Here is a 15,280-nt window from a genome sequence, read left to right on the forward strand (position 1 = left end):
ACAATGAAGATCCCGCGTGCCACAACTAAGACCCAACGCAGCCAAAAATAAATAAATACAATAAATATTAAAAAAAATACAATGTCCAATTTAGTCATCCCTTTGTGTGCAACTAGCAAAGAGCTCCTGACATTTATTGGCTATGTCAGATTACCTGAAATGTCAATAAATACCTATACGGATTCCATTTTACCTTCAAACAGGATAATTTAAGGAAAAAAACCCCCACATAACCTGCTCTGCAAAGGCTTAAGGTGAGTTATGATGAAATGGACATTGCTCTGTCATGTCAGCTGGTGACTCTTTTTTCATTCAGCCACTCAACATTCACCAAATGCCTTCAGTATTTTAGATACTATAATAGGCACTAGAGATATAATAATGGACAAAAACTGGGTACTACACCTCAACAAGCTTTCAGCCTCTAGGGGAGCGAGACAAATTGACAATCTGTATTTTATGGAAGCACGAGGAGGTATTGCATGAGCTGAGACGGGAGGGGTGAGTCAGAGGGGTGCAAAGAAGGAGAAAAGGGGTAAAGAGGCCGGGGAGTTGAAAAGTTTCTGAAAGAGAAAGCAGTTTCTTCCCAGGTATGAAAAAGAAGTGTGACATTCTAGGAACTGCAAGTAGCTGAGTGTGACAGAGGAAACTGAGTAGTTTGTGAGGGAATCCTGCCCTCAATGATAATACCACATGCCCATGCAAAGGGAAAGACTTCTCCGGCGGATACTGTGAGGCTTCTACCCTCCGTGCTCCAGCACTACCCTCTTCTCACCATGTCCTTATAAGCACCACCCGTTATATGACTGGACAAATTTACTAGTGTTGGGATGTTTTGAATGTAAGCTATGAGAATAGAAAAGAATTACCGGTGTGGCTTTTTGTGACTTGCTCCAGACACCGTCAGGTAAAGGAGCGTCACTCCCACGCATCTTTCATCACTGCCACTTAACCTGGAAGAAGGTCTCTAAGCTCTGAATTCTGCAGTCATGGTCTTTCTAGAATTTGTGAAAACATAAACTAGCCTACAATAACTATTTTTAAAATAATAATGAGAAGAATAATATATGCTTATGGTAAAATTAAAAATTACTGACAAGGGTAAAGTGACAAGTATATGCCCAACCCCAAGGGCAACTTTTGATCTTCATTCCCCAAAGGTTTTCATTGTTAAGGATTATTTGTGCCTTTCCAGAAAGTTTCTATACCTATTTAAGCATGCCTGTGTGTGTGTGTGCTTTTGTGTGTGTGTGTGTGTGTGTGTGTGTGTGTGTGTGCTGGACACAAATGAAAGCATATTTATATACCATGGTATAATATTTCCCCATTTAACAATATATCCTGGATATATTCCCACTGATATATATATTTGCCTTATTTTATAATAGTTGTAATAGTATCTCATTGTTTGGAAGTACCATAATTTTGGAACCAATTAATGGACTTTAAGATTTTTCATTACAAACAGTGCTGAAATGAGCACAGTTCATACATCAAGTATTTATTAAGTGCCCACTACATGCCAGACCCTTATGATACCCTGCTAATACAGATATCAGCTAGACCAACATGGTCCTTGTCCATATGGAGCTTACATGTTTGTAGGTTTGCGTAAGTATATCCACAGGATAATCCCTAGCAGTGGAAATGTTAAGCCCTAGGGTACAGGCATATTTCATTCTCATAGATATTGATGAATTACCAAGCCCAAAATGCTGCACTAACCTTATATTTCATTAATACGTCAATAGTTCCTTACTGAAACTTAAAATGTGGATCTAAACCAGTCCTAAATTAATTATAGCATATAACTTCCTGGAATCAAAAAGAATAATAATCTAACAAGAATTCAAAAATATGTTAAGAGGGCTTTTTTTTGGAGTTTTAGGGGGGAAGGGAGCATTTTTTTGTTCCCCAAATGAATGTGAAAATTTCCCTGGGACCCAGTTTCCTTTGCCAATGGTCTGGGTTGCTCTGGCCACCTGATATGGACTTGGCAGGCATCTTCTTCTTGCCTCTGAGCCCACGTTGGCCTCTCCCTCTCACGTAGGTTGTGGAGGAAAGAACACCTCCTTTGATTGAGGACTATTCTTCTTTTTTTCTTAATTTGTATTATGGAAATTTTTTTCAATTATAATTTGCTTCAAAAAAACTTGGGAGTAGATGAAATAAGATTGGTCATGTATTGATAACTTTTGCATATTTAAAAAGATTTCCATAATACAAATTAAGAGAAAAAAAGAATAATACCCCTCTATTAGGAAAGGTGTTCTTCTCCCCACAACGAAAGGAGAGGCCCATGTAGGCTCAGAGGCAAGAAGGGAACATCCAAATCAAAATCAAGTGGCCACATCAGCCCAGACCATGGGCAAAGGAAAGTGTTCCAGGGCAATTGTTTTCCCGTTCATTTTGGGAATAAATAAATTCTCCTTCATCCTCTATCTCTAGCAATTATTTCAATGAGCTTATGAAAATATAGAACAGGCAATCATCACACATATTCTGTCTTAACAAGTCTTTATGGATTCAGATAATGTTTCGGTTTTGGTTACTGGCCCCACTACAATAAAAAGTGGTAAACTTTTTTCTATCACAAGTGTAACACTACAAAAAGGGATGCTAAGATATATAACGTATGTGATCTTTCAGAATAATTTCAGTTACCCCAGGAGATTTCATGTGATCTCAAAGCCCAAGTCTGTACCACTTGGCAATGTGGTGTACTTAGTTTGTTGTAATATTAGGCATAGAATGGAAAAAAAAAAAGATGAGGTATAAAGGGTATTTTCATGGAGTCTAGAACAGCAGTCTCAACTTAGGTTGCATATTAGAATCACTTGGGGAACTTTTAAAAATTCTGATGCCCAGGGCATATGCCACATCAATTAATTCAGAATCTCTGGGCATCAGCTTTTAAAAGACTTCACGAGGTGATTCCTGTGCACAGCCATGTTTGAAAACTTATGATTAGCTTATTACAAATGCAGAATCTCAGGCCCCACCCTGATTCTGTTTAATTAGAATCTGCATTTTAACAAGGTCCCAAGGTCATTTTTCTGCATGATAAAGTTTGAGAAGCACTGATTTAGATGCATGAGTCAGCAAACATTTTCTGTCAAGGGTCAGATAAGAGATATTTTAGGCTTTGTGGGCCACAGGGTCTCTTTCACAACTTCTCAGCTCTGCCATTGTACTCTGTAGCAGCCACAGACAATATGTGAATGAATGAGCATGGGTGTGTTACAGTAATATCTTATTTACAAAAGAGGTGGATTGCCAACCCTTTATCACAGCATACAGGCATATTTAGAAACAACTCATTTCAACAATAATTCAATTAATAACTTTACAGAACAAAAAGCACTCATGATAAATAATATGAATTAAGCAAAATAACTTTATTTTTACCTAAAATTGAAAAGTATATTGAGAAATAGTGCATGGTCAAATGTAAATAACTCTACTTCTTTTTATATTTAGCTTCAACTGCTGACCACAAATTCAAAAGCAAGTAATTTTGGTCTTTGTTAGCCAGTATTGATTGTCCTCACTAACATAAAATAACAGGAAAAATTTTTACTCAGGAAATGTGTGCAAATATATATGTGTAAAAGATATGTGATTTTTAAATAAAACTTAGTGATTTATAAATCTGTTAGAAATGGACACAAAATGCCTTTTGTGGTATAATGAAAGTGGTAAATTAAATTTTGTAATAGGGAATTCTTTGAAGAAACGTTAAAGATATAATGTCCAGTGTTAAGACTAACTTTCATGTGTTTCATGTTTGGACAGTTCTCATGGCCTCTGGAAGAATATTTTTGGCTAAATTATTTTAATAAGCATGATAATACAATACACCCAATGGTGTGCTGGTAAATGCTTAATAAGTAGCTGTCCAAAAAAGTGTGTGTGTATTTATATTTATATATTTACATATTTATTATAAATTTTACTGATATAAAGGATGTGCAGAATACAGTTTATAAATACGCAACAATCATCGCTGTAAATTCTATATAGCCAATTGATTCTCATAGAATGCTTTCATTGTGTTTCATTGTTGAACTCCATATCCATAACCAACTACAGTTGCAGTTCAACAATGAATTGACAAAATCAGATTACAAATAAATGCTTGACTACTATCTGGCTTAGCAAAGAAGTCATTCACATTATGACGAGCGAGTATAGTGTCACCATGAATATCGGTTGATAATTTTGTTTATGTTAATGAGTAAGACGAAAATGAACCAATGAAAATGCATGTTGGAACTTCACTTGTCAGTGATGTGAATGACTAACAATATAGTAAGCTCTGATTTGTAGCACTTGCTGATTTCTGTCTTAAAGATACTTCCACCATGGCTGATGTTAAGCTACCAACATGGTGTCAAAGAATGTGGATTTAGGAAGAGAGCATGAGAGGCACACCATTATATATTATTTCCATAATATGACTTAAATATGACTTACTCTGAAGAAAACAGGATGTGTTTGGCACTTACCCAGAAGGGGAGGCAGTGGAGGTAATGTAGGTAACTTAATGAGCCCCAAAAGTTTACCTCCAATGACGGCACAATAGAATAGGATTATAATTCCGAACAGGTTTCCTCCAGGAAGACATTCAGGGCCAGTAATTGACCAAACTATAGCCCACAGAAGAACCACCATGGTAACTGAAATAAATGAGGAAAACTAGTTTCTACCAACAAGTGGTCATCTGCAGGTTTTAATATAAGCATTAAAAAAAATGAATACACATACAAATATTTATAATCATGTGTAAGTTTTAAAGAACATCAGTAATATAAAAAACTGGGTAATTTCCAACTACCTTAAAAAGTAGGATATTACCAGTGCCTTTGAATCCACCTGTGTGCTCCTCCTAATCCCATCGCCCATCTCCTTTCACACTGCCAGAAGAAACTACTATCTTGGATTTTTTTTTAACTATTCCCTTATTTTTCCTTATAATTTTACCATAAATATTCATTAGTTAATAAAAAGAGAAACAGTCACTATCTATATCCTCTTCGCAGAAACATGAGAACACTTTAACAATCACACTCCAGTATTTTAGTTCTGCCTTGAATTAAGCATTATTGTTTAATTTATTGTTTAACTATTGCTTCTTTTCTATTGTCAATGTTTGTTTAGAATTACCCACATACTTACCTTTCTTTTGATCATCATTCATTATGGCATCTCAAACCTTTCATCTGGACAATTATTTTGTTGCCTGAAGTATTTCCTTTAGGAGAGGCATGTCTGTTAGAATGTGAAATATGTTTCCCTGTTTGAAAACCTTGTGTTCTACAAAATTGTACACTGACAATAGAAAGGCACATGGAAAAAAGAGAGTTGGGCAGACTACTCACAACTCAAAACTTGTGACCAAAACACTAACAGGAACAACAATGATCCTAATAAAAGTACCAGCACAGTTAAATCTCCACTAATATTTGTATCTCCCATAGTCAACCTCTTCTTTGCAGACTTAAAACACTGGAACCGCACTTACTATTTCAAGATGCAGAACCTTGAGAGCATTTGCTCTAAACAGAGAGTAGTTCCAGCAAATCCTATCCAGACTGTAGCCTTCTCCATCAATCAAATGGTTTGTTGTTGTTAATGTTTTGTTTTGTTTTGTTTTTTATCTGAGGTCAGTGTTGGCAGCTTCTTCATCACATGTGGCTTCATTAGACAGCTTCATGTCGTGGAAAGTTTGTCTTTGACGTCCCTAAGAGAACAACTAACCGCCTCAAAAGAAGGTACTTACACAGGGTGCTCAGCTTTTTAAAAGGCTTTATCTTTAAAGTTAGTAAGTCTTTATCTTTAGTTGTAATAAGGTATATACCTGATCTTTTTTGGGGGGAGGGTTCAATTCACTTTGTACTTATCTGCTATTGTTCGATGATGTTAAATATTAATATGCCAGGAAAAATTATGTACAAAAATGCAAACTCCATATTACACTGACACAGTTCCCTATTTACCATCGCATATAAACTAATTCATGGTACAGAAACACTCTGTAGCAGAGCATGCTATATTTCTCATGAAGATCTGCTGGTAGCAAATTTTTATTTATCTGGAATCATCTTTATTCTCATTCTTAAAAGATAGCTTATCTATGTATACAATTCTAAGTTGAGAGTTACTTTCAGTTCCTTGAAAATATTATTCTTTGGTTTTCTGTCTTTCATTACTGTTTTGTAAGTCTAATTTCAGCTCTTTTAGGGAATTCTTTTTCTTTGGTTGGTTTTAAGATCTTTCTTTTCCTTCAGCTTTCTGCAAATTCAGTATATGTTTAGGAATGGCTTCCTTTTGGTTTGCTTAGGATTTATGCTTTTTATAAATTCTGTATTTCTTCAAATATTTTATCTCCCCCATTCTTCCTATTCTTTTTTTTCCGGAACTATGATTAAACAGTCACACTCGCCTCTCTGCGTTGCTAACCCTAGTTTCATATTTCCCATCTTTGTCTTTGTGTATTGCATTGTACATAATCTCTTCAGATCTATTTGCTAGTTTACCAAGTTTCTTTCCACTTACTCTGCTGTCTATCCACTGTTTTAAATTTCAATTACTGTACTTTATTTTTCATCTCTAGAACTTCAGTTTGGTTCTTATTAAAATCTGTTCATTTTTATAAAGAGTTGTTTTGTACTCATATTTGCTATTTCCTCTTTAGCTTCTTTACAGATATCAAAAATATTTTATATTCTATTTTCTGATAATGGAAAATGTTGCAATGTTTCCTTGTGCATTTATTTGTGATTTTTTGTTTGTTTTCTTGCGACAGTGAGCTCTTCCTTGCAACTGTATCTCTGGGAATTGCTGGAGCCTTAGGCTGAGTCTGACTTTTTCCAGATAGGATTTGCTTTTACCATGTGTTTAGATGCTTACAAACTGGGACCACTTTTAGATATACGTTCAGTTTGAGTTATTTTTCTGTGAATTTGGAGCACAAATCAGAATGAAGTTACCCATTTTTAGTGGAGACTCTCCCCTCCTCCAGCCAGCACCACAGTTTAGACAGACAGGTTTAGTTACTGGGCCCCTCTGCAGGGCAGGTTTACCTCAAATCCACCATCACATTGGGTTCCGACTTTGTGTGGGTGAGGGAGAATGATTTCTCCTATGATACTTCTCCCAACCTGGGTGGCTCTAGCAAAGCCTCCTATACTCTCTTGGTTCTCAAAATAAATCTCAAGTTCATTGGTGTTTTGCAGAAGCCTCTGGAGAGAAGGCCAGCTTGAGTGTTTATTTATCTCTCCTACTTATAATTTGTTTTTGGTGTCCGATGACTTTCTGTTTTCTTGACAGATAAAAGGTATATTTAAAAAGACTTAAACTATTTTCAGATGTTTTCACTGGCATAAGTGAAAGGATTATTCATTGAGTCTCCTCTACATATTGCTAGAGATCATGTCCAATGTCCTGTTTTTTAAACCCTTACAGAATTGTTCCAGGTTTTCTAGGCTTATGATGCTATTACAACAAAATAACAAAGGGGCCTTCAGTATTTCCCAATTGGCTATAGGGGCTGAAATTTCTAACAGGGGCTGAAATATAATGGGAAATCAGGAATTGCCAGCTACTAACTTGTATCTTATCACAGCATAAACCTAGTTTTATACTAATTCAGAAAGGTAGAATTAAGGGTTTTCTTAATTACTTTTTCTTTTGAATTTTATTTATTTTTTTATACAGCAGGTTCTTATAGTTATCTATTTTATACATATTAGTGTATATATGTCAATCCCAATCTCCCAATTCATCCCACCACCACCCCATCCCTGCCACTTTCCCCCCTTGGTGCCCATACGTTTACACTACTTTTTAAAAAAAACCTCTAACTTTCCTTTTCCTTCCTCATATTCAAAATGAAATTCTAAATACATAGTGAGTGTACATGTATAAGGTTTCTCTAAATCATGTTTAATTCAGTTAATAATTTATTTCTTATCTACAATTTTGAACAATAGTATTTTCACATGTAAGATTTACTTCTTAAGAAGAATACTTTGCATGATGAATGGTCACAGGAAGGAGTACAGGGAAAAAAAGCAGTCTTGTAAGTCTCGGAAACAGAAGTATAAGAAAACAAGTGAGAGGTGTTTATGTATCGTGAGTCCCCATTTCTCAGGCAGCTTTAAGGACAATGATTATAGAATTTTATAAAACTAGTCTCCAAATCACATCATTCTTTTATACCCCGTTCCTTAATGCAATCCATATCCGTTGTAGTTTATATGTTTTAACTAGAAATGTGCCATAACTTGAACGGTGAAAATTTAAGAAAATAAAAAGAACAGAAAAGGTATTAAATTATCTGTTGCCTTCTCAACTAGTGTATATTCTGGAACCTGGTTTTCTCTACATGTTTTACATAAAGTTTGAGATTTTTTTTTCATGCTAGTTTAGAAACTTACCTATTTTCATTAAAAACATATCTAGAGCCTGAAGTATAATATAACGTATCATACTTGGCTTCCATTGTCCCAGTGGCAAATGATAAAAATGTTTTTCAGAGCTCACAAATGAAGTATACGTATAAAGAAGTGAGCCTGATTTTTCAGTAAATATAACTTCTAGATCAAACATGTTACATTCTTCAACATATTTACTGGGGGAGGCCATATATTTAATGATGCTGTCATTCCTCAACACAATTTTTGAAACTGTCTTCAAATGTGCCTTTATAGAGAAGTTTCAACCCCATTCTCCTTTTTCTTACTATATTACACATCCTCCAATATACATGCAGTATACATGCACACACACACTTCCTTTTTGAACATTACTGAAATTGAACGTCCATTTATTCATCAAATTGATATCAGAATAATGTTGGGATGCCTCCAAAGACCAAATCCATTCCTAAAAGACAAATATATCCCAACCCTAACACATCAAAATAGTGCAGAGATAAATTCCCCCTCCTTAACCCCCCCCAATTTTAAGTAATAGCAGCAATAAGTTGAATTGGAAACCAGGATCTTTACTTACAAAATGATGGATTTGTTTGGAAGTATAAATTGAGCTGTGTTTGCTCAAACATTAGTGGCATGACTTAACAGTAATAACAACCAACATTTATTTGGTGCTTTTCTGTTTATAAGTAATTTCTCAGTCATTTTTCTCATTGGAGGCCTAACGTTATCCTGTGAAATTACTCAGATACAGAAAAGGAAAATGCCCTTGACCTCTGCTCTCTCCCTCTTCCTGCTAGCGGGAATGGTGGTGACAACACTGCTCTTGGTAGCCCTGTGTTGAAAATGGTGGAGCCCTGTCAGCCTGGGACCCTGAATGACTATGGAGCAGAGCTACATACTGTTATGAATTGTTCACCTTGTAGTTTTTATGTGAGAGAGAAGTAAACGTCTTTTTGTCCTTTAAACCATATTACTTTGGAATCTCTCATTATAACGACTTCATCTTTTACCCTCTTGTTCTGAATTCATCCTTATCATTTACATACCATTTGTTATTACTCTATCCAGTAAACCACGTGGAGGGCAAGCAAATGTTTGTCTTAGTCTTTGCAAATGATTTGGTTCAGCTGGTGTTTCTTGCATTTTTTCATTGCTATTCAGTAGGTTACTTCCTTCTGTTGGTTCATTTCCATCTATACCTCTGGGGTTCATAACTGTTTCCTCCTGTGTTTAAAGCAATTAAAAAATCCTTAAAACTATATATTTGCTGTACATTTTTATAGGTACTGAGCCATCACATCACAAATCAAATTTCTGTTGCTAGAATCAAGGCTAACACTTTACAGAGGAAAAGCACAGCTTTATTACTAGCTAATTGGAGAATGCTCAGAGTAAGAACAAACTATGGGAGGAGTATTTACCATTGAGTCACTATTTGCAGCATTATAAATGCTTGAGTCACATAAAATTTCATTATGATTTTCAATACTGGGTTTAAAAATTAGCCTATTTAAAATATGATTCAAGGCAATAGTTGGTAAATATGTCAGAGTGATTCAGAAAGAGATAATCATCTGTGGTGAAAACAAATTCACATTCATTCATTTACTTTAGCTTAAGCAATAAAGAGGGAAGAAACCAGAATCATTCTAGGGGTTAGGCTGGGAACACAAAGCACTTCACAGGCTCTCCATGTAGGGCCAGCTGCTAATGACTATCTAGGAAAACTGGCAGTCACACCTACTACACCAGTTTGGGGATTTAAGAATGGGGAGAATTGTTAATTGAGTGATAGAGAATGAAGAGAACACAATTCTGTCATAGATTTGGAAACGTAGTCCCCTCCTTAAGGAAATGGTTGGGATGTTCTACATTTGATCATACCTGTTTTTCTTGACACCTGGAGGCTGTGTGATTCACCTCTGTGGATGGTTCTGAATCTTCATGGTTAATTGTTTTATCTTGATTCTCCATGATTTATAATTAAGAATATGATAGAGGGAAGAAGAACAGGATCTGTTTTGAAGGAGAGAGAGTATAGATATAGAACAGCAATTTGAGATTTAAATGAATGAACTGTACTTATTTTTCCCCTTAGTGGCTAAAATATTTTAAATTAGACTGTTCTTAACTTTCAATTGCTAATCTTTTCTTTGATTACAATATATAATCCTAATTCTTACCTACCTTTTTACCTTTCTTGAAAAAGCCCTTGTTTACCATATTTTTATATGATTTCTTTCCCACCCTGTTTTCTGAGTTATACTGCAAATAATCCCAGCAATATTACTGTTCAATTGTCCTCTCTAATGGGCCAACTTGAAGCAGGAAAGCCCCAGGTAATTTTCCAGTGTTGATATGAGGAAATGAGTCACCAAAGAGAAATCTATGGATTCCATCATATTCAGAGAAACCAGAGTCACTAATTCCTGCCTAGTTCTTATTTCAAAATTGAAGTTAAAAAAAATACAACAATGATGGAGCAGCCACAATGTCTTAGACACTGTGATAAGTGCTGTGACAGACTCTTGGTAGTCACTGTGGGTAATTCAAAGATTACCAAAGCACATCCTTTGTTCTCTACAGACTTACAGTACACCAAGAAAAATAAATTTGTATGAAGTAACTAAAAAACCTGCAGGGCAGACCTGTAGGTTGCCTTCATAAATACCCACTTCAATCTCTTCTCCCTTGGCTTCCCATGCTATATGGGCTGAAAAGCCAAATATTCTAATTCCTAGCTACTTCTGCAGCTAGAGGTGGCCATGTGTCATAGTTCTATGCAATGAGATATAAGTGGGAGTCCCTGGGGAGGGCTTTCATTCCCAAACAATAAGGCAAGACCTTTCAAGGATCATACTGTTTACTCTTTGCCCTCTCACATTTCTTTCTCCTTCCTAGAATGTACATATACCTCCTGGAGGGCCAACAGTCATCTTTTAACCATGAAAATAAAAATCCCTATGCAAGGACAGTAGACAAGTAAGAAGGAGGACTGGTTCCTTGATGACATCATGAGTTGCTGAGTCAGTCTTGGACTGCCAAGGTTTGGAGTAATTGTATAAACCACTATTAGCCAAGTTTGCTTTTTATTAGTAACCAAACTTATTCCTAATGCAACAAGTACGATGAGTATTATAATAGAGGTACAAACTATAAGCGTTGGCAGAACCAAAGAGAAATTATGTGAGAGAAGGGAAAATCTAATTCAATACACATTTGAGTGCCTAATATGTGCCAGACACTATGCTAGACCATAAAGACAGGGATAAATTAGCTAGGACCTCTGCCTCAAGGCATCATTTTCTGTTTAACAAAATGCCAAGATGTTTGCATTTAAAATTTCAACGAAAATGATATCCTTTCCACCACCACCATCATCATTTTTCTTCCTTGCAGACTACAATGTTGGCCAGAGTGGCATCTCAAAAAGCCTTCAGTTTGATTTTTATTATATATTATATAAAATAAATACAAGTATATAGAATGATACATTACATATGTGTATGTGTTTATGTATATGTATATATAGTTTTTAAAATTTAAATACTTCAAACTTTAGACTCATGAGAAAGAATGGCATTTTGACAGGAAAATGCTGGGTTCAGAGAACCCTTGCCTTAAAGTCATCGAGGCATGAAAGCCAGTGCGGTGCAAGGGAAAACTCTGTTAGAGCCTGTGGTGGGAGGCTATGGATAATGAGAGACGAGGCTGGAGAGTTAGGACATTGTATCCCAAACCATGGCACTTGGCCTTCACCCTCTGTAGAGACTGACCCCCTAATATAGTAGGTGACAAAGTCTATTGCCTCTGGATTTGGACAAACCTGGGTCTAAAGTCCAGCTCCATCATATACCAAATTTCTTAGGCTGTTTGTAATTCTCTATCTGTACAATGGAGACAAGAGTAGGTCCAACCATGGATATGGTAGGCATTCACTAGTGTTGGTTATTAGCCATTCATACTCCTCCTCCCTAATTATCATAAATCTCTGAGATTCTTTCTTTTTTTTTTTTTAATTTTACTTATTTATTTATGGCTGTGCTGGGTCTTCGTTTCCGTGCGAGGGCTCCCTCCAGTTGCGGCAAGCGGGGGCCACTCTTCATCGCGGTGCGCGGGCCCCTCACCATCGCGACCTCTCCTGTCGCGGAGCACAGGCTCCAGACGCGCAGGCTCAGCAATTGTGGCTCGCAGGCCCAGTCGCTCTGCGGCATGTGGGATCCTCCCAGACCAGGGCCCGAACCCGTGTACCCTGCATTGGCAGGCAGACTCTCAACCACTGCGCCACCAGGGAAGCCCTCTGAGATTCTTTTTGCTTTTCCTCTTAAAGCAGGACAAGGTCTCCCCAGTCTTGAAGAATTTACTACATAATTCCATTCATTTTCTTTGATCATGCTTTTAACCTCTTCCTTTCAAGGCAAACTTCTTGATTAGGGGACGTAACACTACTGGCTAAAATGAATTTGAGAATTCATTTTATTAATGTTATTCTAGCCCTTTTTAACATAAAAAATCAAAATTGGGCATGTTGTACAATATATGCTGTTTTCGAGAATTCATACAGTTTTGTGTTTAAAAAAATGTCCCTATTCTCCCATAGTCTCCACCATGGATACCAAAGTACTGTTTGAGATCAGAGAGGTATTGAAGAGAGAAAAGGTAAAATAAAATACCAGTATTTTAATAAGTCCAGTAAAACAACTTACAGCTGGTCAGCTCTGTTTGTTTATACTCTACTATGTTTCCATTTCCAAAAGAATACTTAAACCACTGGTCTCATTTCAAAACCCAACTTAAATTTAGAAAAATCACAAAAATGTAACTTAAAGCAACCATGTTCATGGCATTTATTGTTCATAGTCACTGGGTCTTGAAATTTACAATATTTACAAATTTATAATAGTATATCCCCCATTAAGAAGGCAGAAGAAGGTAAAGAAATCAGAAAATATGGAAAAATGAGCTTTTTAAGGACCATAAGAAATATCATTAAGTCCATTAAAAAGCAGAAAGTTTATACTCCTTACTCATAGAGAGGCTCTCAAGTTCTCAGAGCGCATTAACTCTTATTTTGAAAACAGTTCTAATGATTTTGCTCATCTGACTTCCAAGCCCTCTTATGATGTTATACATTAAAATGTAGGAAGAGATTGAGATAGAGACAAATTGAGAGCAGCGTGAGTGACAGCTGACAATGAAAGAGATGGAAAAGATTGCAATCTAATGCTACAAAATGTGGGAATAAGTGTCTTTTTCATAGGGGATATTTATAGTTTTGGCCGGCCAAGCATCTTTCTCCCCTTGTTTTGGTGATAGCACTAATTTTCTTTTGTGGAATCCATGCCTCCTCTATTCCCCATACACACGGTTCATGTGAGACTCTTATCCTTCCCTCTCTAATCCCCATGCTCCACCAATGCTCCAGAGATGAGGACACGCTTGGCCAGCGAGGGAACTCCTTCCCTGGTCACCTTGACCAGTTCAGGCATGAGCACGTGACCCACAGCTGGCCAATGAGAGTCAGGTTTAGGGTGTTTACTGGAACCATTAAGAAAGCGTTTTCTTTCTGTCAGGGTTGCTAAGCCCAGACTTGCTGTTGACAATCGTTGTAACATACAAGAAAAGCCTTCTAAAGAATGAGGTAACTAACCACAGAACAAAGCAGAGACTTAATATGGAAAGACAGAAAGAGAAAGCTCTAAATTAATAATCACATTGCTGGTACCCCTGAAAGCAGCTCCTTTTCAGTTAGGTGAGCCAATAAATTTCTTACCAGTTTGAGCTGGGTTTCTGCCATTTGCCACCAAATAAATCCTTAGTAAGAATTTTCATACCTGAATTGGCCCTGAAGGAGCCCCTGTATAGTAACAGATGTTTAGAAAGGTGATTCTACATCTTTAAGAAAATGAAAATGAAAAAATTAGGTGGAAATATTTTGTTTCAAAAGGCATTAAAATATACAGTACAGTTTAGAGCTTTTCTTTTCTTTTTCTCTCTCTAGAATTTGTTTATTTATATATGCATCAAAATGTGAACTCAAAAACTATACTCCTTAACAAGATCACTTTAATTCTTTTCAAGTTGCCTGGATGGTTCATAAATATTCAAACCTAGCATTCTGTGTTGGCAAATTTGTAGAGCTTTTCTTTAAAGCGAATGTTAAACAAAAATGTTATATTCAGTAAAATAGGTGTCAGTTACCAATAAAATTAATTTAAGTGAAATGCTTTGTTTTTCAACAATGCTAGTTAAATGATATACTATAGTTAACAGACCCTAATTAATTTTTTTATTGTGTTCATGGAAGTCTTTAAAAGTCTTTGGGTCCAGTGAAGGTTCAACAGAGTTAAGAATCGATATGAGATGCTAGGTGTCTGAGATGGAAAAGTTAAAAAGTGAGGAAATATGGAGAAACTAGATGGCTTCTAAGCAGCTAAAAATCACTCATAGTTTAATGGAATAATAAAAGTTGGAAAGGCCTTTAGAAATTACCTTGCCCAATCTCTTTCATATTTAAATAAGAAAACTAAAACTTAGAGAAGCTAAATAACTTTTCTCAGTGAACACAGCCAATATCAGCCAAGCCCCATAGTAAAACTATAAAAATTTGTGAAATGAGATAGTTCTTTAATCTATATCTTTGACTTCTTGTCCTTTCTATCAAGTCACTGCATTATAATTTTACATTTTTGTTATATTTTGTTTAAAATTCTACTTGTATATACCCATAGTTAATTGTAAGTTTGAAAACACATTCCACAAGCAAATATAAATATTAAAATTTTCTATCTTTTGTTCAGCTCTACTTTTTTTCATTGTTATCAATGTTATAGAGT

The 15,280-nt window shown here is 36.0% G+C and overlaps 1 protein-coding gene across 5 annotated transcripts in view; it reads right to left on the bottom strand.

The window, feature by feature from the left end:
* Window positions 1–15,280, bottom strand: part of SLC9B2 (solute carrier family 9 member B2) — a 46,842-nt gene that overhangs the window by 23,772 nt on the left and 7,790 nt on the right. For 2 of the 5 annotated variants that reach the window (XM_036852980.1, XM_036852977.1), the window contains exons 2-4: window positions 10,329–10,460; window positions 9,491–9,668; window positions 4,509–4,679 (exon numbers count right to left, since the gene is read on the bottom strand). In XM_036852980.1, coding sequence (XP_036708875.1) covers window positions 4,509–4,679; window positions 9,491–9,668; window positions 10,329–10,418 — 439 coding nt within the window. In that variant the 5' untranslated portion in view covers window positions 10,419–10,460. Of the gene's footprint in view, window positions 1–4,508; window positions 4,680–9,490; window positions 9,669–10,328; window positions 10,461–14,217; window positions 14,291–15,280 lie in introns of those variants that run through there. The other 3 variants (XM_036852981.1, XM_036852979.1, XM_036852978.1) reach the window with 2 other exon arrangements.

Source organism: Balaenoptera musculus, chromosome 5, assembly GCF_009873245.2.
Source record: "Balaenoptera musculus isolate JJ_BM4_2016_0621 chromosome 5, mBalMus1.pri.v3, whole genome shotgun sequence".
Lineage (NCBI taxonomy): Eukaryota > Metazoa > Chordata > Mammalia > Artiodactyla > Balaenopteridae > Balaenoptera > Balaenoptera musculus.